This window comes from Nelumbo lutea, chromosome 2 (genome assembly GCF_056320005.1).
Source record: "Nelumbo lutea isolate HS-2025 chromosome 2, American lotus-T2T, whole genome shotgun sequence".
Taxonomy (NCBI): domain Eukaryota; kingdom Viridiplantae; phylum Streptophyta; class Magnoliopsida; order Proteales; family Nelumbonaceae; genus Nelumbo; species Nelumbo lutea.
In genome coordinates, this window is record NC_142685.1 from 2,905,825 (window position 1) to 2,932,953 (window position 27,129).

The 27,129-nt window shown below is 37.2% G+C and overlaps 1 protein-coding gene across 1 annotated transcript; it reads right to left on the bottom strand.

The window, feature by feature from the left end:
• Positions 1-7,879: 7,879 nt before the first annotated feature.
• LOC148868097 (dof zinc finger protein DOF3.6-like) lies at positions 7,880-9,707 on the bottom strand. Its single transcript, XM_088968326.1, has 2 exons — positions 9,372-9,707; positions 7,880-9,244 (listed from the first exon to the last, which is right to left on the bottom strand). Exons 1-2 carry the CDS (start codon positions 9,414-9,416, stop codon positions 8,303-8,305), a joined length of 987 nt encoding a protein of 328 aa, XP_088824452.1. The 5' UTR covers positions 9,417-9,707; the 3' UTR covers positions 7,880-8,302.
• Between the last annotated feature and the right edge of the window lie 17,422 nt (positions 9,708-27,129).

The following is a 27,129-nucleotide window of genomic DNA, read 5'->3' on the forward strand; positions in this document are numbered from 1 at the left end:
TCAATTGGATGTAAATGTTGGGCCCAAACTAGACCTATGCTAATTGGGTCAGGGGTTTACAAACCTAAGCAATGAATTTGACCTAGCCTCTTTCAAGTGTTGGGCCGAACCTATGTGGGCTTATGTGAAATCATTGTGGGGTTCCACGCCATGCAATATTAGGCCTAAAGTGGCCATGCAACATTTTGGGTCACTAGCCTTTGAAGTAGTTAGGCCTAAGGCCCATAATTAATAAGATTAAGTAAACTGCTCTGAGTCGAATTTAGGTTTGGTAATGGGTATGAAGCACCTATCTTCTTAAGAGGATAATGCTTATTTCTTAATAGAGTACAGATCCAAATCAAATTTAGACAATCTCCTAATTTGATTAGGAAAGTGCTTCATAAGGAGAAAAAAGAAGAAAAGGGCAAACCAGACTAAAACACCACTCTCTCTTATTCTCTCTTATTCTCTTTTGTCTTCCAAGAAGCCCTATCACGACCTAAGCTTTTAAAAACTGATTTAGATTAGTTTTCTTCTTTATTTTTGCAAGAAAAACTAAAAAAAATAAAAAAAAATTCAGGCTCATTTACCTCATTCGATTCTAGCAAGTTGAATCACAATTTTGTTGAAAGCAGTGTTGCTAAACCAGTTTCACTTATACACTACGCCATCTTCAATGGAAACTAGGTTTTATGATTGATTTAGACATGAACTTGTACCTTGGGATCTGTGTTTGTGGTATCCGTATCAGGTATAATTCTCCCCTCTTGATTTGGTTTAAAGTCTAATATGGTTCAGTGCGAGATTAATCTAAAAAATCTAATTTTCAAATTCACTAAGAAATCGGTTCTCGTAAGGGTTAGAAAAATTTTTGAAATTTCGCTCAGCCGTTTAGAATTATTTGCCCATCCATATAAGGGATATTAAACCCTTCCAACACTTGTGAGGTGTCTGCAATAAATGCATAAAATGCCAAAACAAAGGATCAAACCTCTAACAGAGATAAACTCGACAAGAAGCTCCCGAACAAACCATCCATCCCAACAACTAAACCAATAAGTAGTAAAGAAGCTAATTGATTGCCAAACTCACCAAAACGAAGGGGCATAATGCTAAGGTCCAGAAATTTAAGGAGATCATTATGGCTTAAACTTTTAGAAGGGAAAGAAGGTAAATTCCTTGGGCAAGTTAAAAAAAAAAAAACGACTTTTAGGTCATCAAGAGACAAACAGCTATTGGCAATATTTGGGCAATAAGAAAAGTGTAAATTAAGCGGTGGTTTGTTATGTGTTCATTGGTTTCAATATTCCTGCTTACTAAGCAAAAGTATTAACTTCAATGTAGACATAAATTGCAAGTTCAAGAATTATCCATTTAAATTGTGCGACTATATATTGACGTGAAAAAGAATAAAAAAGAAGGAAAAACAGTGTTTTCAAAGCATGATGGATATTAAATCAGTCAAAAGATTTTTAATAGAACATGTGCAAGTAAAACAGGTTCTTGCTTATATCGTGACTTAAGATCAAATCCCACATCCACTCCTCTATGTCAATATTCACACACACACAAGAATGAGAGAGAGAGAGAGAGAGTTGTATTCTTAAAAGGACAATCACTACAATTTGATTATACAAGGCCAAGGGAGACCATCGGCCCAGTGGATTCGGGTAACACAAGAAAATAAATGTACCTGGCCGAGAGTTACTTGGAAGTGTAAGCCCAAGTTGCGAAAACTCAATTAGTGCCAAAGCTAAAGAAATCAGATTTGGTTCTCACAATACTGTATGTTCATACTGTTCGCAAAATCCTTGTACCCTTGTTTTGAAAATAGTTCCCCATGAAAAGAGCTATAAGAACAGTATAAAAATATTTCTAATACATGGTTGTAAAGGGCTATAAGAACAGTAGAGCAGTCTAGAGGTGTAATTTGGGGGATGGCCCCTATCAGCCTGCGAGCTGTCCTGGGCCGTACCACCCTCTCCTGAGATAATTTGAGGGATCGGCCCGACATAGCCCACGGTCCAAACCTGTGCCATGTCGTGCCGTGCCACGATTTGGGCTGATCCTTGGGCCAAATCGGGCCGTCCCTGGCCGTTCCAACATTCCAACTTCCAAGGATTAATTACTCATTCGAGTTGGACCAACCATCACCATGAGGATCCGAATTGTGCAAAGACGTCACTCTCGTAAAAAAAAAAAAATTATAGGGCGTTGATGGGATGCCGCTGCTTAATAAAAATTAGCAAAGAAGGCTCTTAAATGATTGGCCAACAAAAAGAAGGAACTCAACTCACAAGTGCTTCCGTCACTTTTGATGTAAACCAAAAACGTAATGTTAATTGCTGATGAATGATGATATAGATGGATGGATGGATCATAGTTCATAGATGGGGGGCATTGTATTGGTCCACATCTCTCAACTTTGGTCAAACCACGTGTACCAATACAAGTTGATTCTGCAACCGGCGATGTTCCTCTCTTTGTATTCTTCGTAAAATCCAAACTCATTGTGGAGTGGAGAGGGTGAATGAATGTGATCGTAGTAGTCTATGTCCAATTGTCCATGTCCATGAACAACTCTCCTACTAACAGTCTAACACCACACTATACATGTACGTAAAACACTTTGAACCCCCCCAAAAAAAAAGGTATCCACAATCCACGTTATAGAGTTACTGTAGGTGAAGGGTGATTTAGAAAGAAAGGAAAGGGTAAGGGTCCCCATTCAATGACCAATTGATCATGACCTCTCACGACCATGTCGCTTTTTTAGCAGGCCGAATGGATCGATATCAAATGGTGTATGTCAGATGGATATGTGGGTTCCTGCGTGCTTAATTGGATTCTAATTACCATGACGTTCAACCACATATCTAAAAGAAAAGCTAAAGAACAAGACAGCAGCCCCAGCCCCTGATCTGCTCTGAATTTTATTCCATCGAAGCAAAGAGTGATAAGCATGCAATGACAGCTTTTACTCTTATAAGGGGCCGGTTTACTCCATGAGATGAGACAGACATAACTTCGTGGCGTCTCTGATGATCGATCATCACTCAAATTAAGCTATATAAATTATAAAACACCTTTAATTAATTCATTACCGCAGCACCTACGTTCCTCTCTACATGTAATTAAACCTGAACGTCTCAATGAATTTTTACTCCTACTAGCTAGCTAGATCCTAGATCGATCTGCACCGCCGGAGGGAACAATTAATTAATATTAGAAAAGAGAAAAAGGAAATAATAAATAAATCCAAAGTAGTCCAAACAAGAGGAATTGGAATGGGGACCAAGACATCATTCACCTTTTCTGTGAAATCATGGCCCTCCCTGACCTTATATTGAATGATATGATTGATGCTATCTTTTCCCCACCTTCAAGAGGAATTATTAGTGGTTAGTACATTTCGTAAGGTTAAATTAGCCACTAACTAGCCAATGAATTAGATTGGATTAGTTCGTCCAAGCCGGCCTTTATTGGTGAGACAAGCCTAATTAACTCACTCATCTTGGACAATGACCAACACAACAAATTAAGCTATAGCGCTACATATATCAGCCCCTTAGTTCGCTGCTGGGAGTTTTACAATTTCGGTCTCCCATTAATTAACATCCTACCTACTTAGTTCTCTGTCTTGGACGCCCGGAATAAAGCAGGTGGCCACAACTCCATACATTGTCGTGTAATGTGAAACAGTCAGAGGGGAGATCTCAAACGTAACAGAGCCAGCATGTTATGCCTCAACTCTCAAGGGATGATGTCCTACAGGTACATAGAGAAACCGGAGTTGCTTAAAGGACAAATTGGTGGCTTTCAGTGTCAGCCCAACATTGGTGATCGTTTGTATATATGATTAACATATACATGTTTTGTAGTTTTTTCACCAAAAGTACATTATGATAACAGATCAAATAATATTATTGTGTGGTGATTGAAGGGGCATCGATCCCATTCTATGATAAAAGAGTAGACCCCTAAGTAATGTTAGTCGAATTGTACAAGGCAAATGCACCCTTGCCTATCAATTGTCGTCCTTTATTAACAGGGGTATTTTTCGTCTTTTTAAGTGGAGTTGTCCCTTCTATGTATCAAACTAGGACGTGCCACTCCCCAAATCCACGCCCTTCTCAGTAGCCAGAAAGAAAAAGATTCAGTCCCGGCCCTTCTTTTATGGGTTTTGAGTACCAAGATATATCCTCCTCGATTAGAGGTATAATTGATGGTTTGCCTAACCTTTTTGTCCTTTTGACCATCATCCATCATCTCCTAACCTTCATTATGTATATAATCCACTCCCTACTCAATTGTGAACCTATATATCTACCTACTTTGTAGAGGCACAAAATCATTTTACCAACGTTGGTCGGGTCAAACATCTCTCTCTCTAACATGTTAAAACATGTGGGGCATAAGGGCTTTACCATTAAATCATAGTATAAACAAAAGCAAGGGTTAATGAGATCAATGACATTTGATGTCTCATCACTAAGGCTCACAGATATATATACATATATATGTATATATGCTATATCTACCGTACGTGGAGGGTGATGCAATGAAGGAATAGGATATAAAATAAAACCAATCGACCCAATCAAAACTTATAACCATTTCAAGAGACAAACCATATATATTAGTCACAAATTTACAACAACACTTTATTATATATCAAACTAAAAGTGACAACGGGCGGGTGATAGAGATTACTGCAGCAAAAAACGTTTCAAAGCATGCACATAACAAGAAATAGTTTCTTTATTAACAAATAGTTTACTCATTCGTGTGTGAAGATGAGTGCATATGATATTTAAAACTGAAATAATTAAAGCATATAAGCCATAATCTAAACAATGTGGACACAAACAATACCTTATATTACAACTGAACCGGCCTGACCAACAAGAGGTTCAGGTTGGGTTCTAGCTGGCAAATCCAGAAGCCAGTGACGAGCAAACAGATTCAAATAACCGCTGCAACCAAATGGATCTTATAAGTAGAACTAGTGGCTCAACCAGCCCCGCTGCAACTCTTATGATTTTCTGTGGCTATGATCCAACCAATAAGAAAAGTAAGAAATATATTGGCTTTTTGATTTGGGATGATCGTTAGCTGCCTGTACAAAGCAACAATATATTCTTTTACTCTTTAATTCTTTATGTTAGATATATAACGATTAAGTTATTAATGGGCAGAACAGCTAGACATAGAAAGTAAGTTAGACATTAGATATAGAAATGTATAAAAGCTAAGATATATAACAATGAAATGAAGCACAGGTTAGTTAGGCCGAGTGAATGTTGAGGTGCATGCATATCTAACTGGTTATCTCAAATATCCATTCTAATCAGATTCCAAGAAATGCCTGAGAATCTGCCACATTCATATGATTGAGCACATGTGGGAGAATGTGATGTCTCAGAACTCACAGGAAGGGCATGGAATCTGGGTCTCTCTCTCTTTCCTTGCATCTTCCTTGGACTAATTTTGATTTTTGGGTTTTGGTTGTATGTGTGTATGTGAATGAGAGAGAGAGAGAGAGAGCGAGCGAGCGAGCGAGCGAGCGAGCAACTGAGCAAGGACGTCTCAAAAGCGAAAGCTGCCGTGGAAACAGAGAGAACATCTCACGCCTATCCATGTGGGCATCAACATGTACATACACTTGGGCTTGGATTTCCGAGCCCTCCTTCGACTGCTCTTCTTCTTCGTACAACCACGCACAACAATAACAATTCTACTTTCTTTTTCTTTTCCCCCTCCTGTTATGACTTGTTTCTTTTCCTTTCTTTCCTCCGCAATTGCAAGAGATGGATACATCGACGACAGTTTTAGGATCTCTACATCAGATTAACAGTACCATCTACTGTACACTGGTATACGAACGACCGACCGACCAACCAACAAACGAGCCTCCATGACTGTTTCAGTGACAATAACCAAGAGAGAGAGAGTGTGTGTGTGAGGAGGTGTTTGCTTTTTTGACGGCTCGTTTATTGTGTTTGGATTGCTTCGCTTTATTCGTTCTCACTAAGCAGCAGCCTTGGTCCTTGCAAAAGCAAATCCCAACCCAGATTCCTTTCTTTAATTTCCAGACGACCAGATGAAGTGGATTATTATATATACAACTACCAACTTCTAGCAAATAAAACGCGTGTAGTGATTGAAGCCAGATACACATTTTTACTTACATGGGAATGGGAGCGGCTCACTTCAAATTCAAACTGATTAATCGATATTTGAAATAATTAGATTCTTATCTGAAACCCAAATTAAAATGATGGGTGACTGATGATCGAAACGGAGAACACACATGGGAAAAGTTCCGTGAGCCCCACATTGTTTATTATGATATATTGTCCAGAAAAGTTGATTATTTTCCATTTTATTAATTTTGGAGCCAACGTGGGAGAAACACCGTGGCCGGGGGTCCACACGGACTGTGTTCCTTCCTGTGACTGTGAGTGCTCCCATCCCATCTGATAATCGCCTCGCCATGGAAACATGAATTGATGAATCAAAGATGAACTACATGGAAGTAAAAAACGAGGGAATCAAGTCAGACTTTCAGTTATTCTTCTCCGCTGCTATGGCTATATATTCTTTTGACTCTCCGGTATCTTAGGTTATTCTTCTCCCAACGAAATCCAAGAATTCTTCTTGCTCGAACGCGGCCGCCTTCTGATTTTCTGATAGCATGGATTTGAGTGGGATTTTGGCGTTTTTAAAATTCTGGGATGTTACTCGCATTTCTCTATCCAGCATCTGTAACTCAGTTCGCAAGATCTCACGTCTCAACTCTCCAGAAACAACAAACATTTTAAATGATTAATTCTCTATCCGGTACATTTTCTGTTCTCCCGATAAAAACAAAAACAAAAAAAAAACCCAAATATGTACGTCAAATATTATCATTGCAGTTTTGGAAGCTTGTTATTATTACGAAATCATTAAATCTCTATTGGGCGCGGACGCGTGCAATGCTGCAACAACTACGTACATGCCTATGCACAAACTTGCATGCAATGGGGAAAACGGTTTCTTCCACAGATGAAACGATAACTAACCGATCTTCTGATCAATGGATATACCCATGGAATTCGAATTCGCCTGAGATCACAGCAACAAAGTAAATGCATGTGCTCTCTCCTGTCTTCTAACAAGCCAACGCCAACGATTGAAACAACAACTCTTCTAACTCTTCTTGGCTATAAATTTCCGACAGACAATTTTTCTAAATTTTTTTTTTCTAGACATAAATGGGCTATAATTTTTTTCCCTTCCCCCTTACAAGAAGCATGCATGTACTCGTCTAAGACGCCAGATGTTGAGCCATTAGAACCCCAAAAATTGGTTGAGCATGACACACACACACAGGGAGAGAGAGAGAGAGAGAGAGAGAGAGAGAGAGGTCTTTCATTGTATATATGACTAATCAGTGTAGTAGTCAGTAGGAACATTGACCAGTCAATTGACCACTACAGTAGGACTGTAGGAGCTCTGCTACAACCTTCAGGAGACTGTAATATTTGAGATTTTGTAGCCATTCGACTTGGTCTGAGGAGAGAAACAAACTCTCCATGATTCTAGTTTTCGTGATGAGAAGTCACACAAATCACTGGCAACTGAAAGTGTAGACTTTGCAACTGAGCATATAACAGTTGACAACAGAAATGACTGGACAAATTTTAGCTCATACATAATTGAAGCCTCTTCAATCACATGAACCCTGAGTTTTCTTTTACAGCCTCTAAATGCTAAATTTATCAGTAGTTTCATCCATGAAGGTTGGAGATGAGTGGGGTTAGTTATGCAAGTACGCCGAGATCAATGTTAATGAATTTTGTCAACTTCATGCAAGTAATGCTAATGTAGAGAAGAAGAGGACTGAGATAGATTTATCACAAAAAGAACTTCAACAGAAATCTCTCATTACAGTGCTTTGATCAATTCTAACAACTAGCCCTTCATGTCAGATATCAAAAACCCTGAACTCATTCACCAACTCCTGTAAACATGCCAATAGAATACACAAAAAATTAAACAAAAGCAAATAAATTAAAAAAAAAAAAAAAGAAAGTCTACCATTTCTAGGTTCTTCAGTAGATCATGAAGAGACAGGTTCCTTCCTGGATCCTTTTTTTTTTTCCTTCTTTTTGCTCTTCAACCATCTTGGATTTTTGATGTTGGAACAATCAAGTTAATAAGGTGATCGAATGGAACTTTTCTCTTCAAGTCTGATTTTCTTTAGTTGATGTTGTACTAACTAATGGAGAAAGAAAAACGAGGCAAGATTTTTGGAGATCGAAAGGGATTGGAATTATAAGAGATGGCCGGTGGAAGAAGAATTGAAACCGGAGAGATCTGTCCATGCATTTCCGCCCAAGTACTGATCATTTCCTGGAATACCCAAAAACTGCCTTGATAAATTCAACCCATGATTTTCCTCCATTTTCACTGAAGCTAGTTGAGTAACACCAGAACCCGACGGCTTAGTCCGAACCTGGGAGTGAGAGACGACTCCACCATATGCGGATGGCTCAACACCTTCTCCTTCGAATGGATATAACCCCGCATGTGGCTCCAAACCAGTTAGAAAAGGGAATTGATGCACTTGCGGCAACCTCCATTGCTCGGCACCTCCAGATGATAACATGGAGCTGCCAACACCTGAATTACTTCCTATCTGGAAATCCATGTCGGTCCCACCCCCGCCCCCTGTTGCCGCCATTGGTGGATGGATTCCTCCAAAGTTTAAGCCGATGTCGGCCGCAGTGTAGTCAGTAAGATGATGTAAAGAGGTCATAAACGGTAATTGTGGTGGCGGGGGTGGTGGTATATGGCCTATCATATCAGTGGTGCAGCTATTTGTTGAGATTGCACCTGTTGAACCAGCACCAGTCTGACGTTCACCAGTGACCGGTGATTTTGAGCTGCTACCCTTGCTTCTCTTGTTCCTCCTGCAACCCCCGCCCACAGGAACATTTCTCAGCGCACCTCCTCTTGTCCAGTATCGTCGACAGGTTTTGCAGAAGTGGCGAGGCTGTGAGAGGCTGTAATTGTTGAAGTAACAGAACTTTGTATTGGTCGATTCACATCGTGGGCACTTCAAGGATGCCTCCGGCTGTGGCAGCTTGGCCAGACGGGCACGATCGGCCATCGAACCAGGCCTAATTGAGCCTGAGCCACCACCTGCCGGAGGCGGCGGTAGTGGCGGAAGCTGGGGATTCTCGTTGCTATTTCCAGATTGATGATTTTGTTGCTGTAAAACACAAAAGCAAAAAAACAAATCTGGTATATTCAACAAGAGCTAACAAAAGGGTAGGAATATATCTTTAAAAATGCTTTTTTGGCGAAGAAGCTATGGAAAGAAATTGAAGAAACCTTACCTGCTGCCAGTTGGGTGGATAGAGCGGAACCGAAGAAAAAACCATGGTTTTTGATCTTTCTCTTTTGTAAAGGTTTATGAGTTTTGGGAGATATGGTGGAGAATCACATCAACGAGAGAGTTGCAGAGAGAAAGAGAGAGAGAGAAAGAAAGGGAAGGAGAAGGAAAGATAAAGGGGGCTTTTATTTATTTTGTTATTGCTCTCACTCTCTCTCCTCTCTCTCTTTTTGTTTTATTATTTTTTTAGGGTTTTGAGGATGGGAAGTTTCTTAACCTGTAAGCTTTGTGATGCTATGGTGCAGTACTCGCGAGGAAAAAAAAAGAGTTTGAGGCTCCCATGCATGTAAAGTTGGAAGAGAGAGATATGAAACCCTAAGATAACATTTATATTAATAAATAAAATAAAAAATAATTGTTTAGAAAAAGAAAAAGGTAAGCTCGGTGGTGTGGAAGAGTCACGATCGAATGTACCTTTATTTTTCTCCGGTCAGTTTCCGGCTGATATTTTCTTTTTTTAGGGAAATTGAATTGATGATCTGGTAATTCAGATACATAATTACTAAATCACCCTCGACCATACTGTACTCTATCCCATTCGATGTTTTATGACGACTGTGCTGTGCTGCACCAAACTCAGCGAACCCAATCCTGTATTTATGTATAAAACAGATTTTTCTCAATATACGTTGATGTTGGTTGGAGAATACCATGGTTTATTTAATCCGACATAACACTAACAAAACCGGCTGAAAATTGGGTGTTGGAATCGTAAACCAAAGCGTTAGGAGGAGATAGTGATCATCACCTTCTGCGATCAATTAAAATCAAATTATTCTGAAAACTGCTTTTGCTACGAGTGAACGATCATGCATTTGAAAGCTGGCTCGCGCTAGCTGAAGAGAATGTATGATCGCTAGTAGTGTGTTGATCAGCGAGAACTAATTAATTTTTTCAGCTAGTGGGGGCCGATGGATCACACATGTTTTATCTAGACTTACCGTGTGTAGAACTGTTCATGGGTCAGGCTGGGTTGGGTTTGGGTCGGATTTTCACTCTGTATTAACATATTTTTTTAAGGCCCGAGTCTGAATCTGGCCCAATCATTAGGCCTACAACTTGGGCTCGAGTCTGGCCCTTATAAAAAGTTCGAAGCCCGAACCTGGGCCCGAGCCCGAAATTTAACCCACATGCTGTTATTACTGCTGAAGTAGTTGAATAGAGAGAGAATAAAGAAAAAAATAAAAAATATATATATTAAATTATAAATATATATATTTCAATAAATATCATATTATTTATATATTTTATATAATATATAATATACATTATGTATTTTATAAAATATATAATGCTGAATCGGGCCAGGCCAGGCTTTTTTGACAAATCCCGAGTCCGGCCCGAAACATAGTCGGGCTTATTGTGCTAGGCCCGAAGTCAGGCCCACGGGCCTAATTACATGACCAAGCCCGACCGGGGTGCGGGCCGGGCCATTGGGCTACCAGGCCCATGAACAGATCTACGTGTGATCATCACTTGTAGATTTGTTACTTATTTCACTTGAATAAAAAGCAGTAGCTAGGGAGAAAATACAATAACAAAGAGAAATATTCTTAACAGTATTGATATTTGATGGTGGTTCGGGCTTATTTAGAGCCGCTGAAACGGTTGACCCTGATGATCTCTGTCTCACAGGTGCGATCGAGATCAAGAAATTGAATCTTCTAATGGATGGAAGACTTTAATTCTTATGCATCTTTGGATTTGTATATAGAAGAAGACTCTCTGGTCCATATCCATATTTCACCAAGATGATGAAATTTCGTAATAATAGACAAATTTGGGATTAGTATTCCCAAAATAAGGGATGCAGGATCTTACCAAATAGGTGTGACCCCAATGAGAAACGAAAGTTATGCAACGAGTGTGAAAAAACTTTGTTGAAGGTGGATTGTTTTCATCTCCCACCTCTACAATGGCCCGAACTCATACCACCTTATCTTTCATCTTCGGTAAGGTTTATGGCTTCCTTTAAGTACTTACATCCCCTTTCATGCTATTTGATGTTTTATTCCACCAAAAATACCCTTGTCTTTCTCATCAATTTCAATCTCATATCTCAGATGACAAGGAGATAGGATATTGTCTTCGTCTTCTCTAGCAAAAGTAACATTGTCTTCGTCTTCTCAGACGGTAAGGAGACAGGATTCTGTTTCACGCGTCATTTACAGTTTTTTTTTTTTTACATTTTTTATCAAGAACATTTTCCTTCCATGTGTTTCAGGTGCTTGGCAGACAAAGAGCATTGGTTCGTCTTTGGAGACTAGAGTTCTCATCCTCATTTTCTACAAAAATCAGTTTTCATCCTCATCTTCTTCCCATATCTTCTCCATTTGCTAACCCTTTGCTATTGGGTTGTCAAATCTAAAACCCATTTAATTTTTTGGTGCTATAAACCCCTATTCATTGTATAGATCTACTTAAACAAAAGTGTTTTGTTACAGATCTAATATGAATTTAATTTTTTTCATGATTTATTTGTCCTAACAACATAAACTTCTCTTGCAAATCTGCTCTTTGATATACCAACTCTCATCAATCAAACGTTGAAAGCAGATTCTATAGGATAATGAATCTCAGCAAACAAACATAATGACCAAAAATGAGAAAATAAAATTTTCCTTTCTCATCCCATCCCTTTTCATTCCACTATTTCTCGACAACCAAACAGACCGCGAGTCTTTTTCATTCTAGTATTCCAGTGTCAAGACATAAGGCCAAAGGGAAACAGTCGTGGTGTGGGCTGGGACTGGGAGGGTAGTAGAGATTCATCGGGCGGAAATATCGGTACCATCCGCGACGGCGATAGTTGTGGGGGTAGGGCGAGGACCGAAGGGGGGAAAGTGTGCTCACGGACCCCAAACCGTCAGATTTGGCGAGAGAGAGCAGTCGTCATCAGATGCTCGTGGTCGGAAATTCTCGACTTGGCCATGTAGCAGAGGTCAGATCGTGGATGGGCCCCCAACAAGTTCCTATGGATGAGCCTCCCTACGGAATATATATAAAAGGGTCGGTGAAAAAGCAGAAGCCCACCCTCTCACCTTTCTTTCCCTACACATTGTATTATTATATCACTATTATTAGACAAAACAGCCTAGCCTGTCATGCATGTTTATACATGATACTACTTTTCTTTACACGTGGCAGGTTTAACGCTGTCAGCATATATGTCCCCTCTTTGATCAGGTGGCAATAATTTTTCACCTTAATATGTGGCATAAAATCTAAGGCTGATATTAAATCAAGTTTTGGAGTCTATTTGCCATGTTCATCATATATATTGGAAAGAAATGAAATTCATAATGGCGTATGGACAAAAAAAAACACTAGGAATATAGCGCACATAGCTACTCCAACCAGGGCCCATAACTAAACTGGTATAGTTGGTTTGGAATACTTTTGCTAATCTTGTTTATAGCCATTGTTCTGGTTATATGTTTTATTTTATTTTATTTTTTAATTTTCTTGATTGCAAAGAAAATGAAAGAAAAAGAAGACCTGGAAGACAACAAGTTTTCCTCAATTTGGCCAACAATTGGAAACATAAATGAAAGATCAAATTAAGGTTATGGTAGTCAACAAATTATTCTTGTTCATAGAGTTAAATGACTCAATACAATCTCCAATTTTGGATTAGCATGTCTGAGCTCAATTTATAGGATTATCATAATGTGTGCATGTGTATCAACGTCTAATCTATGCTCAACATGGGAAATCTGGCCTGTTCAGTGCCTGCTTGGGGGGACCCCGGATTTATCGAAAGCAAAACTCTGAGAACCAGTCATACATAAGTTTTGGGGAGATGTTCCCAATGTGTCATAGATGCTTGTGTTTTCAGAGTTTTTGCTTTCAAGAGATCTAATCTCGTTCGGGAGGATTGAAGTGCGGCAAGTTTCTAGCTTTCTGAGAAAGGCCCTACAAAGAAGTCTTTAAGGTATGTTTGGTTAAAAATCCAGAGAGCCCAAACCAGCTGTTAGTCATTTTTCGAGCTGTCCGCTTCAGCCTCTTTAGATAGTTTATCAGGAATACTTCAATGCAGCTGAATGAGCTTAGCTGATTGTTTAGCTCAGCCCTCCCATACAGGCCCTCAATGAGCCAACTTAGCTCAATCCACTCATGAGCTCAAGCAAATGAGCTAAAGCAGGTAAGCAGAACCTAAGTTTATTAAGTTGTTTTTGTAATGCATGTGTTGTAAATAATTGATTTATTATTTACAATCAAGAATGGGTACAGTGGAAAAAGGAAAAAGCTAAGAATCGTAAGTCTAAGGAGGTTCAAGAGATGGTGAATAGAAATATAAGGTTGTTTGGAGATCGTCAAGAACAAATAGTGCTCAGTTTGAAAAGAGTACAAATACAAATATGTGGGGTGTAAAACCTTGTATTTTGTGTTATTTTATATATGTATTTGCACTGTACATATTTTTATTTATACTCCTTCCAAACTGAGCCTGCTGTGATTGGTTGCAGTGCAACTGATGCAAAATTATGGTGGTGCAAATGATTTGGATGTAAATTCTGATTTATTTTTATTTTAAATTTTACTTTATATTGTTTAATTATGATATAAATAAAGTAACCAGAAGTAGAATAAAGTAAAACTCAAAATAAAATTATATCAGAATTTGCATTCTATTCATTTGCACTCCCATGCATTTGTAATAGTGCAAATAAAACTGTACTGCAACCAAAAACGCACCACCTCTTGTCTTTTTCTTTTATTATTCAAATGTTCAATAAAGACTTTTTCAATTAAAAAACAATAACTGATTTATTGAATGAAATGGGAATAAATAACATTAATTTGGTCTTAACTTTTTTTAAATTTATTTAATCTATGGGTTTCATAACTTCAAGAGACAGCCTTGTAGAGTTGCAGATTTTAGGGCATAGTAAAGCCAAATTAACCCGAGACCTAGCTTCACCGAATCATGGCAAACTAATGCCGAGCAAAGGTAGTCCGACTACATTTGCACTCCTAGGGGCTAGGGAATAACAACCAATCGAATCCTCATATTTTCCCTTCTGTTAGTTATACAAGGATTTCCTAAACATAAGTTTTAACATTGTTATATTTATTTAACCAACTTAACCAACTTCTAAGAGTACCCAAAGAAAAGCAACATCTAAAGAAATCCCCCCTTATTTTCAGTCGGTTAGTGTTGTGTGTTTCTTGCTGTGTTGTTAGGTGTCTGTTGTTGCGTTGTCTTGTGTTAACATCTTGCATTGTGTTGGTTTCTGTTTGAATACAATCCTTTATATAAAAAAAATATATATTTTCTTTATTAAAATTATTTGAATTTAACATCTTGTATTGTGTGTTGACTATATCTCCATTTATAAAGCAAGTAAGACTACCGTTCTTGTAACATGTGTGCAAAAAAATGTGACCAAGTTTGCCATGTGGCAGATGATTATTGGCTTACCTGGAACATGAAGAAAGAGTAAGATTATTACGTGTTGCTCTTTTTCCTGATTTTGCTAATTAAATTTCTGTCGCTATTAATTTTTCTAAATGCTTGGACCCGCTAGGGACTACAACTGCTGACACAAAGAAGAAATTTGTTCACATGAGCTTTTGCCGTATTGATGCAATAGTGGTCATGTCCAAAGGGATTTAGATGATCCATGGCTCTCATATATGACAGCCTCACTGGTAGCCCAAATGTACTCCTATTTGTTTTCCGTATCACGTTATCATGTCTCCTCATGTGGTAAGCTGTGGTGAAACTAACAGACCCCACCATGTGGCGACAAAACTAGCTTCTTTTTTTATGTATATATGTGATTTTCCAACACAATCCCAGAACTACTTACCACTTGAAAGGTTGATGCACTGCTGATGTTACAACTTACATTAGGAAAAAAGCCCACTGCATTATATATGGAATATAATGCTAGTGAGGATGTGACACCCAACACACCAATCCAAAGAATTGCCTATCTGGTTGGGAGTCTGGATTGGCCACATAATCCCTCCATGTGGTCAAAAGAGGGTGTCTCGTCCACCCAAGGTTTTTACAATATTATGACCCATGCAAAAGATGCTTCCTTGTCACTCTGATTGCTAATGCTATTCGGTGTGAGATGGACGAAACTGGCCACAAGGTATATAAATCTGATGATGATCTATGGTCATCTTTGCATTTTAACAAAAAATAATAATTAATTAAACAATCAAAGATGAAGTCCATGAATTCAATAATAATCAAACCACAGCAAAACTAATAACTGAAAATTCAGCTGGGTCAACTCCAAAGTCCAATCAACTATACTGGAGACCAATACTCGCTCTGCGACAACTTGAGTTGGTTGGGACTGGGGACCTAATAAACTAACCCAATGTAACAACCTAATGAGCAAGAGTCACCGATCAGTATTAATGTTTCAATCCAAAAGATGTTCAAATTGATCGAATCGAATTTTTAGGTTTCTTTGCTTGTCTTAAAACTTGCCGACAAAATAATTGACAAGGCAACCAAAAGTATGAAACATAACTATCCAAATTTAACTTGGATATATGGCTAGATGGATGCTTTTTTTATCAACCAAAACCAAAAAAAAAAAAGAAAAAGAAGAAAGAAAGAAAGAAGAAGAAGAAGAGATTGCACATAATTAAATTACCAATCTGTAGGCTGTAGCTAGGAAAGTGGAGTTTTTTAACTTTGGATTCTTCTGAAATATAGATAATATTTATGGAACCTTTGTTGGAAAACCACCATTTGTAACTTCTAACTTAAAAAGGCTGAAAAGTTGGAGAAGGGTTCAGGAGGCTGTCCCATTCATTCAAAGGCAAGGACAATGTGGTCCAAATCCCAACTGCAACAAACACCTTGTTTTGGTTACTTTTATCTAAACCGCTTAACCCTAGTAAGACGTTTCCTTCATGAAAAAGCCTGTGCTCAGAGGTGTATATATGTATTATATGAGGTGCTTTCACTTATATCGAGTAGAATGTAGAGAGTAGCGCCATCGATCAAAGTTCTACGACCTTCCTACATTTGACTGTAATTTCTACACGAATACGTCTCTACAAAGCAGCCATGTCCATGTGACAAGGCAATTGGTTCTTTATCGATGAAAGAAACAAATATTCATTTGCGTACCTTACCTTTACCTTCGTTTATTTGTACGCAGCAACTGGTGTATACAGAATGTAACAGCATGTGGTAAAGAATTCAAAGCAGCAGCTGCATCATTAAAGAATTATAAGAGGCTTCTGGAGAATTGTTTCGAGAGATTTTAACACTGATTTCCACATTGTACAGAATTAATTTGAGGGAGATTAGTGGGGTCGCCACTCGCCATGAATAATGGAGCAAGATCTTTTTAATTTCTTTCTTTTTTCAGAGTCTCGACCGGGCATATCAATCATGCATTCCAAAAAGGCAAGGCCTTGAACAATGCACTTAGCTTTCTTTTATTTATTTGTTCATCAAATGTCGAGCCTGTACCGGGTTTTGATTTGGACGCACCGTGCACGAGGGTACATTGTCTCTCACACAGTGATTACTGCATTTCAGAATATATATATATATATATAACTTGACAGGTGGCAATATAATTGTCGATGACCAACCTGCCCAATTCATCCCGCTACTCAGTTTACGCTCAGGGTCGGTCTCTTGCTTGGAGCGTTGGGCTGAGCAGTACTGCAACTGCAACACATTTTGCAATTATTCATTCTGTAACTATTTTTACAAATTGAAACGACGATCGAGCATGCATGCCACTTCACAGTTGGGGACTTGAGGGTTGTTTCAAGTCGAGTCAGATTGGGATTGACCACTTTTCAACCCAAACACAGATCTTTGCCTTTGCCAGAAAACTATTCCCACTATCGGTCAGGGCTACCACGTAGAACGGATACTTTCTTGGGTTGGAAAATTCTATGTAAATAATGAAACTAATGGACTCCTCATATGTGGCTCTCCCGCTTGCCACATATCGCGAGATACACTTCTCTGTCACTTTCCTTTCGCGTACGTAATCATTCATGTAAAATAATCGATTAGATAAGTGAGACTGAGCCCATAAATGGGCAAGCCAAACCCATTTCAGTTGTACCACAGTCGCACTCACCAAATAGCAAGAAAATACCAGTAACATATCAATCAAAAGATCGACTGTGTTACTATCAGATTGGCGCCTGTGCTAGGTATTAGGCGTATCATACGGCATCATCATCATCATCCAAGTCTTGTCCCACCAACAAGTAAATATTAGTTTGGTCGTTGCATGAATCCTATGTCGTCGTTGCGTTCTGTTGGTAAGTTATTTATTCAGATAAGTTTTTCAGCTAATACTTACCTTTGTAAGTGCATAATGTTCCTTTATTTCTCATGTAAATAAGTGAATGACCATTTCAGTCATAAAAAATTATTATTAAAAATAGTATTTTTGTTCCGTTCAAGTATTAACAACTTCTCTTATGTAGGAAAATTATTAACCCACCTAGGAGATGTATCCAAGAAAATAAACTTTCTCTCCATGTAAAACGAACATTAATAGTTCCTAATGTTGCGTTTGGTAGCAATGCAAATAAATTTATACTGATACAAAACTATGACAGTGCAAATGATTCGAGTGTAAATTCCAACCTATTTCTTATTTCAAGTTTTAGCTTATTTTGTTTGATTGCAATACTAATAAAGTAAATTAAGACATGAAGTAGAATAAAATAAAACCCAAAATAAAATTAAATAAGAATTTACTTTTTTTTATTTGCCTTTTCATACACTTGTACTAGTGCAAATAAAATTGTATTGCTATCAAACACAATCTTAATGAACGACTGATGCTGGTCTGTAACTCTAAAGGGTACCCTTTTGTTTTAACTTTAGTCCAATTCCACGAAGGCAATTAAAATTCAATCCATTTATAATTTATGGATCACATATCAATCATCAAAGAAGCCAAGAAAGTAGTCGATTAGTTAGCAAATCTTGGAATTGATAGTGGGGTTTTCAGTAATTATCAATTTACTGATTTAGATTCTACCTTAAGATTTTATTGGCAGAGGACTTCACCCTAGGATCAGGTTTGTTAATGTGTAATCTTTTTTTTTTTTTTATTGCTGTAGGTTTGGGGAATGAGTGTGAAAAAGGAGAGTTTTGTTGTAGGTTTGGGACAAGGCGAGCTATGTCCTCTCCTATTCTGATGTTTTTTTTTTCGTACATTAAAATAATGGTCAATAAAATGGAAAAGTATAATACAGTCAATTATAAATTTCTGAATTCTACCAATCATACACAATTTAAAATGACAAATACCTTCACTCTAAAATATCAATACCCATCTGTAAATTAGCACCAATTTGGAATTGACACCTACCCAATTATACGGTAAAGCTAAGAATTGTACTGAATAGTCATTTTATCTTAATAAAATCCAAATCAAATATGAATCATTCACCCCAATCTAATCTAAAATTATTTTGTTTTATTGTTTTCCTTTGGAACAACAAAATCATACAAATGGGTTAAAACTAACACCCCTAAGGAGCCACGGGTTCAGAGTTATTTAGATTTATTCTATTAATATTAATACATGATATTTCAATATTTTGTGTTTAATTGTTGATGATATTCGGTGTCCCAATCCAATCCAAATCGATACACATAAAGATTCTATTCAAGGATCAAATAGGTATATCCATTATCCAATTTGATGGCATGCAATTGGAATGGGGCTTTACTGGTCTGGTCAATGCACTTGCACTGATGATGTGAAGAGTAATTGAGTAAAAAGAGAAAAAAAGAAATTCCCATGAGCAGAAAATGAAGTCCCTTCTTGGACCATCCTCCACGTTCCACACCGCACCGCACCCACCACCTAAAGAGAAAAGACCATCAGAATTTTTCAAACTATTTATAATAAAATAACAAAAGAAAGAACAATAATAAAAAATGTGAGATTCTTATTGTGTTGTGACTATGATGACACATCAAGGGCAAGTGACGTCAGTCTCACCCTCACTTTTCTGATTAGACATTTTTAGACCTTCCCGCGTTTCTCCGATTCCCGCCCGCCCTTAATTCTCTACGGATTTACTACGGGTGGATCGGTAATTCAGTAATTGAATTATGAATATCAAAATTTGTGAATGGGTTTTGATTGATCAAACATCTTTCCATACCATATCTTTTCAGTATCATAGATTTTCGCAGAAGCATGGAGGGTGGTGTTTCACAAGGTAGCTCGGGTCTCCATCTATACCCGTATTTAACGGACCTGATCCTCACGAAGATCCGTGATTTTAAATAAAACACAGTTGAAAATTGGCCAGTATTAAAGGTTATACATATATATGAGGATCGAACCCACACCGATCCAGACCTTTTTTAACATTCGCTCCGTTGGAGCGGAGATTGGTGAACTACTGAACCATCTATGATCAACCCGTGAAAAAAGAAAAAGAAAAACTCATAAACAGGGTAAGATATGTAACCCATTACCCATATATGTGAGAATGTTTGTCACCACTATCAGGAAGCAGAAATTCTCCCCCACCCCCACCCCCACCCCAAAAAAGATAATGAGCGGGAATCTAGGTTGATGGCTCAGCTCATGCGAGCGAAACTATATGATCTAGAAAAAGCAAGAAAAATGAACCAACGAACCAATCCAACCAGTCTAATCTCGAGACGAGACGACTAGTCCAATGTTTATCTAGAAAGAACCTAGATACTATTCTATTACAGATAAAAACCCATTCCTATAAATTAAGGCCGTTTTGCAAACCAACAGTCTTAAGCTGTTGCTCTCGCTGGCCGCTGTGCTGTTGCTAGGACAAGGTCGCTTTTCCTTTATTCTTCTTTATCTTTAATTCTATAAATATTTTATATATATAGTTGGTTATTGAATAAGAATAGCTGGGATGGTACAGTCCGTATGTTCCTATGTCGTGTTAGTTTTTACTTTTTACACATAATCATGTTCCATATTCAGCAGCTGCTGCGATAGCGTATAACCATTTAGCCCCTCTGGTTAAGGGTGTAAATGGATGAATTCGAATTCAATTAGAAAATTTAATATTTGAATTTAATTTGATATCGAATGGATATTGAAAATTAATATTTGAATTTGAATCTGATTAAATATTCAAATATTTAATTAAATATTTATTTTAGATAATTAATAAATATTTTATTGATATAAAATATATAAATATATATTTTATTTATATAACTTAATTATTATATATAAATTATATAAAATATTATATATAAGAATTAAATAATCGGTCAAATTCAGATATTCATCGAATCGAATCGAATCAAATCAAATCATATTCAAATTCGAATCCAGTATGAATACATTATTCGAATTCAACCAATTAGATATTTGAATTATCCGAATTCAATTTGATTATGCCGAATATCGAATTCAAATTCGAATTTTTAAATACCATTAACACCCCTACCTCCGACTTCCCCCGCCTCAAAATTTATACTTTCTAATCCTCTCCACTCTCTCCTTTATGGATAAGGGCACTACATATGTGGCTAACTCAACAGGGGACTCCATATCAACTAGTTGGTCGGGATTTGCTGTATCCTCTAGAATACCTATCACCGAATAATCACCGTACATTCATTCAAATGAAATTAATATCCTTTGTTCAACATTCTTCTTCTTCTTCCCCCATCTTGTGGTAACCTCCTTCAGGGATTGAAAATCGTCTTTTGAGTTGGATATTCTGATCAATTGAAATGGACCATTCCTGCAATAATTCTTCCATGAATCGACAGCTTTAATTATATTCATAATATTGCATTTTTGGGTAGTATATTTATAAGTTATATAACTAGCCATTTAACTAGCCAAAGGCAAGTGTAGTACTTATTTTTATTCTTTTTGGCAAGTGCAGAACATCAAGGAAGTGGCAAAGAGAAACAATATTTTATTAGTAAAAATTAGCGGAAGCTATATACATTAAACAATGGCAATGGGGATTAGTTTAGATTAAACTAAAAGGAGAGGTTGTTAGGATTTGGGAGGTAATTTCCCCCAAGTGTCTACTTGAATTTGGATATGTGCACAGATGTGGTAATTAATTACTTAAAATATTGACTATATATTATATTTCATAAAGATAGAATGTCCTTAAAAGGTTAATTTTGATTACTTGGTGGTCTATTGGAATTAAAGTGGCCAAACTCAAGCCACTAAAAAAATAATTTTAAAGTAAGATCCTCTCTCTCTTCGTATACACACAGCATATGGCAAACGTAAATGTCGCCCCACTGTCCTCTTCATTTTGCATTAATGTATGCAGTCTCAACATTTGAGCATCATCAAGTGCTTCGTTTCCCTTATATGGCTAGCTGTTTTTTTTTTTTTTAATCTCCACAAACTGGAAATAAAATTTTTCCAACTCAAATTTACAGCGAAATCTTTGTTTTCACCCCTTATTTTTGTATAAATTTAAATGGCAAAAAATATAAAAATCCATTGTAAAAAAAGGTAAAAATATAGCTTCAACATTTTAGCCTAAGGGTGTCTTCGCCAATATGATTTTGTTGATTTTTTTTTTTTTTTTGAAGAAAACACTCAAAATTTCAATCGAACAAAGCAATTCATACAATGCAATTAAATGGGTGATAGTGATTTCCCTTTGCAAAAGCCCAAACATATTATCATTATTTTCTCCCATATCAGAATCCTATTTTTCTTAATTTTATAAGTTATTAGGAGGAGAGTAATTGGCTAATTGGTTGGGGAAACTCTCTCTAGAATCAAGAGTTGTTCATGAACTAAAAAGAAAATCAGAAAATGAACCCCTCCCCCCCCCCCCCCAAAAAAAAAAAAAAGAAAGAAAAAAAAACAGAATCAAGAATTGTTCAATAGCGATTTAATTTTTAGGTAAATTGGATATTGTTAGTCTTGTGGATTGCTCGTGCCTACTTAGTATATAACAAGAGTAATAATCCATCTGATCCAACATTTAACATGAAGTTATTTACTTGCACTATAATAATCAAATATAATCTAATGAGTAAAACGCGTTTTAGGCTTGGTGGTGTTGGAATCTAATTCCCTATCTTGACAGAATATGGCTTTTACTCATTTTCATGCAAAAAAGTGATGTCCTCATGTACTCTGAGATATAACAGTTGGAAAGGGAGCAAAGAAATTGCAGCTTTTAGCCTTTTACTACCCGATTTTGTTGTCGCCTCTACATCCCACACCACGTCACCACCCCCTTCAAGAATAATATATTGCCTTCTCTCTCTCATGTGCGATCAAGAAGAATATTTGAGTGCGGCTTAGTCAAATAATAAGAAGCAGACAAATTACCTGATAATTAAGTGTTAATTTTGCCCACATAAAACAATACCTGTAGGAGACTGGTTCTGATTTTCAATTTTAATAAACCATTGGGAAAATTCCCCATTCGTACCCCAATTGGTACGTTTTGAAAGTTTAGATATATTTTAAAATTTAAGATAAAAATGACATTAGACCCAAAATATAAAATATTAATCCAGAATTTTCCTTAAAACGTCACCGCAGGTTCAAAAATCCCAAACCTAATAGCTACTAAAGTACAAATTGCTCATTTTGGAGAGTTTTAGGGATAAAAAAATAGACCATGGCCTAGATTGCTCGGAAGAGAGGAAGGATAAGGACCATTTGATTTTTGTGGTAAGGATGAGGACCATGAGGTGATCTTCTCTGCCTAGCTCAGATAACTGACTAAATTTTAAGATTCAAAATGCTCAAACAAAAAAAATTAAAAGTCCAATCCAGTCCACACACGACCTTATGTTCCTGTCCATTTCGAAATCTTTGTTTAGGGGCACCACAAAAGTTCAGCCTCTATTTTCTTGCGTCATTAGACAATTGCAAACCCTTTTTCTTTTCTTTTTTTTTTTTTATTTTTGGTAAAAGGAGTGTTAAGCTGATGAGAATTACATCAGAGAGGTCCATAGGACAGTAGTCAAGCAGCTGCGATGACCTCGCAGGATTTGCTACCTTGTGAGCCCACTAGCTTGTTGGATGACCTGAGGAATATGCTGCCACAGCCCACAGGAACTGCTCACATCCGCTAGCAGGGTCTTGATATCGGATAGACTTGGATGTTTAGAAAAAACAGCCCAGGGGGCAGGGCTGTTATGAAGCTTTACGTGCATGATGACACGTTAGTATGGGATGAAATTGGATTTGCTCCTCACACCAACTTCAGGTGTTTACGGTTTGGTTTGGAGATCTCAGATCAAACTAGTAAATTATGGTTTGAAAAAATTTTAGACCAAATCAAACCATTCTAGTAAAATCAAATCAGACCAAATCATTTTATTATGATTTGAGCCATTTTATTGGGCTTAAAGCCCAAATAACATGCTTACCTACATAAATATAATTCAAATATCAAATTGAAATGTTAACAAGTGCTACTTAATACAATTACATAAATTGCATTCACACTTTTTCAAACATAAACAACTCATTTGGCATCAAATTACAAGTCATAAAAATTGAAACAAAGAACAATGTTGTATGAAATATTAAATGAATATATCCATACATATGTTTAAATATTTGTATTACATATATAATATACATTAATAAATATATTATTAATAATTCAATTTAATATGATTTATAACTTGGTCTTGTTTCTAAAATTTAGAAAATCAAACCAAACAAAAAAAAATATTGTTTGAGGAATTTCCAGACCAAACTGCCAATTACAGTTTGGTTAGATGCGATTTGGCAGCCTAGCCCATATAATGAACGTGCGTAAGCTCACAGCATATTCATCCATGAATTGGGAACATCTCATGTACATTTATTTTGTCATTCAGGAAGATATTCCCGATACATGACTGTGATGTACCATGAAGATAGTGTGAAGAGCAAATCCGGATTCCATTAGTATGAATATGGGGTAAATTAGTAATTACGATCAATATAATTTAATTCGAGGGTAAAAGACTTAAACCTCTCGTGATCTTTCACCTAAATACTAAAACCTCCCCTTATCTTTTTAAAATGGACTTAGGCCTCCCCTTTTGGGTAATTCATGGGGCAAAGACCTCCTCTCCTCTAGCAATCTGTTTATATTTGATGTTATGTTCGGGTGAAATTTTTAGAAACCCAATTTTGCCCCTTTTTAAATGTGAAAGCATATAGTATGAATAAGATCTTCTTTTTCTTTCCTTTTTCTAGGCAATTCAACCAAATCTAACTTACTAGTGCAGGAAAGAGAAATGAATACCAGAAATTCCAGGTTATAACCTAGGAATGATTACAAAATGCCAATGCAGGAGTCCCAGGTTTTAGATAAAGTACATGTATCTTGGTTTAGCAATGGTAAAGAAGAAAGAAAATAAGGAAAGACAAAAAGGAAGAAAAATGAGGGAGCCAAGACTTGTTCAATCAAGTTTCATGTTCAACGGTGTAATAGAAAACAAGGGAGAGAAGGAAAGAGAGAAAGGATGAAAAAAAATATATAAAAAGGATTAGAAAAATAGGAAGAAAAAGAAGAACAAAAATAAAAAAGAAAGGGGGAGGGAGCGTTGGTTGATTGAACTCTGTTCAAAACAGAGGAGTTGCAGAAAGCTTAATCTTAAACAACTTTCTAGTTTAATTACTAGGAAAAAAGAATTTATCAAGGGAATTTTTTCTTTTGATTTTCCAATTTCTTTCTTCTTCAAAACCTGTTAAATAATTCTTTTCTTGTAGCGGGCCTTTATTGGATTGTCTTTTCTATGTATCTCCATTCTTCGGTTTCCTATTATCTGTTTCTTTTCAATTTTCGCTAGATGATGATGAAATGAAATCATGGATAGGCATCTGGTGGTAGAAAAAAAAAGTCCCAATAAACCATGGGAATCCGATAATGAAGTTAAGGACATTACATATCTTGCTTGTAGACGAGAGCTAAGACATGTAATATGGGCATGGATTCCACCGTGACGACTGGAGTTCAATTTCCAAACAACTATAAAAAAAAGACCAAAGTCTCATTTTCCATTAGAGAGCTGGATTTCTCTTCGACATAAATTTTGTGTTAGTAGTATTTAAAGCCATTGTGTCCGTTGATTACGAGGAAAAATCAAACAAATGCCCAACATGATTTTTGACAAGATAAATTTGTTTTGAAGTTTTGAAGAATTATCAATGACAAATGATTGATTCCATTAGATATATAACTCTATTAAGAGAGGTTTTAGTCCATCTAAAAAAAGAGAGGCTTCAGTATTTATGAAAAATATAAGGGGATGAAGTCCTTTACCTAAAAATGGAGTACAGACAGAATCCTGATTTCCACGCAGAGTTATAAATATTCAAAATGTCAAAACCCCCCATTTTATACATCAATATCTGCCTGTGAATTAACATCAATTCCAAACTGACACCCACCCTAACTGTACTTTGGGCCTAAAAATTTTGACCCTGGGCTGAACCGTCATTCTCCCTAATTAAAATGACAAATAAATAATTAATTGGAACTATGCATCACATGCAAGAAGCTTCAAAACGAGTTCAAATCAACCCCCACAAAACGCCCCCCCCATCTCACAATACATCCCCGCCGTTTATTGAGAACATCTCCGGATGATGACATCAACACTCCTAGTATTATCATTGAGAGATGTTCCCAATGCACAGAGGGGATGTTCTGTGGGACGTTGTGGGAAGCTGGTTCGGTCTCCTTCAAAACAGTCAAGCTTTTCTCCTGGATATCCATCCATATAGGAGCTAGCGGGGAAAATACACTGGTGCATTCAAGTTCAGATCTGCCACAGGACAAAACCGGATTTGCTCTCAACCAAATATGCTTCCAATTATTCGATACCACAAATCTCACACATGATGTCTCACGGTGAGATGTGCAGTGTGAAATAATGTTAAAAGCATAATGGAACGGGTTTTGTTAGGAGTAGATTTCAACACTCACAATACACTACACTGTAGCTACACATTAGGAGCATGTCAGTTGTCCGGAGATGTTGTCTTATGGGGACTCCGGATCACCTGCCCACGTCTACCCACAATACACTACCCCTGTGAATTGGGAACATCTCCCCCTGCATAATATTGTAATACTATGTAAGAGGATGAGATGTTCTCCATGTGTGGCTGCAATGTTATAACTTGTAATCACCTGCATAAAATCTGACTTGAGGATATCACGATTCGGCTCAATCCTATGCATTTGGATTTGGTCCTCACAGACTGCTCGCACCGTCTTCACAGCTTATTGCAGTTGTGCATTGAGAATATCTCTTCATGAATAAAAGCATACAAATACAGGGATATTCACAATGCACAGTTGTAATAGGCTGTGAGAATGGTGTGAGCCAAGGTTCAAAATATCAATACGTATCGTGCTGATGACTTTCCGATATGCCCCTCCAGGGATTGTATTAGGTCAGTCACTGATTTAGAGTAACCGGGCCTTAAAACCAACCCCTCTGAACCAGTTTCGAAAAAATAAATAAAACCTAAAAATGATAACGCCAGTACGACATATCAGCTTGTGTCAATACTTTGAACCTTGGTGTCACCATGGTTCTGTGAGGGACCAAACCTGATCTCTAATCCTATGTATCAGCCCAGCCAGATGGTCAATGTTTAACCCCATAATCAGCACAAAAGCTCTTTCATTTTTGAGGAACCAAGCCAAGGCCTGCCATCAAGATCTAATCCAAGGATATGCTACTAACAAAACACTCCCAGCATTGTTCC

Excerpts from the sequence above, each read along its gene's own strand:
- LOC148868097 (XM_088968326.1), bottom strand. The coding sequence starts at position 9,416 with ATGGTTTTTTCTTCGGTTCCGCTCTATCCACCCAACTGGCAGCAG. Across the intron at positions 9,245-9,371 it reads ATCCACCCAACTGGCAGCAG|CAACAAAATCATCAATCTGG; the intron begins GTAAGGTTTCTT and ends TGTGTTTTACAG.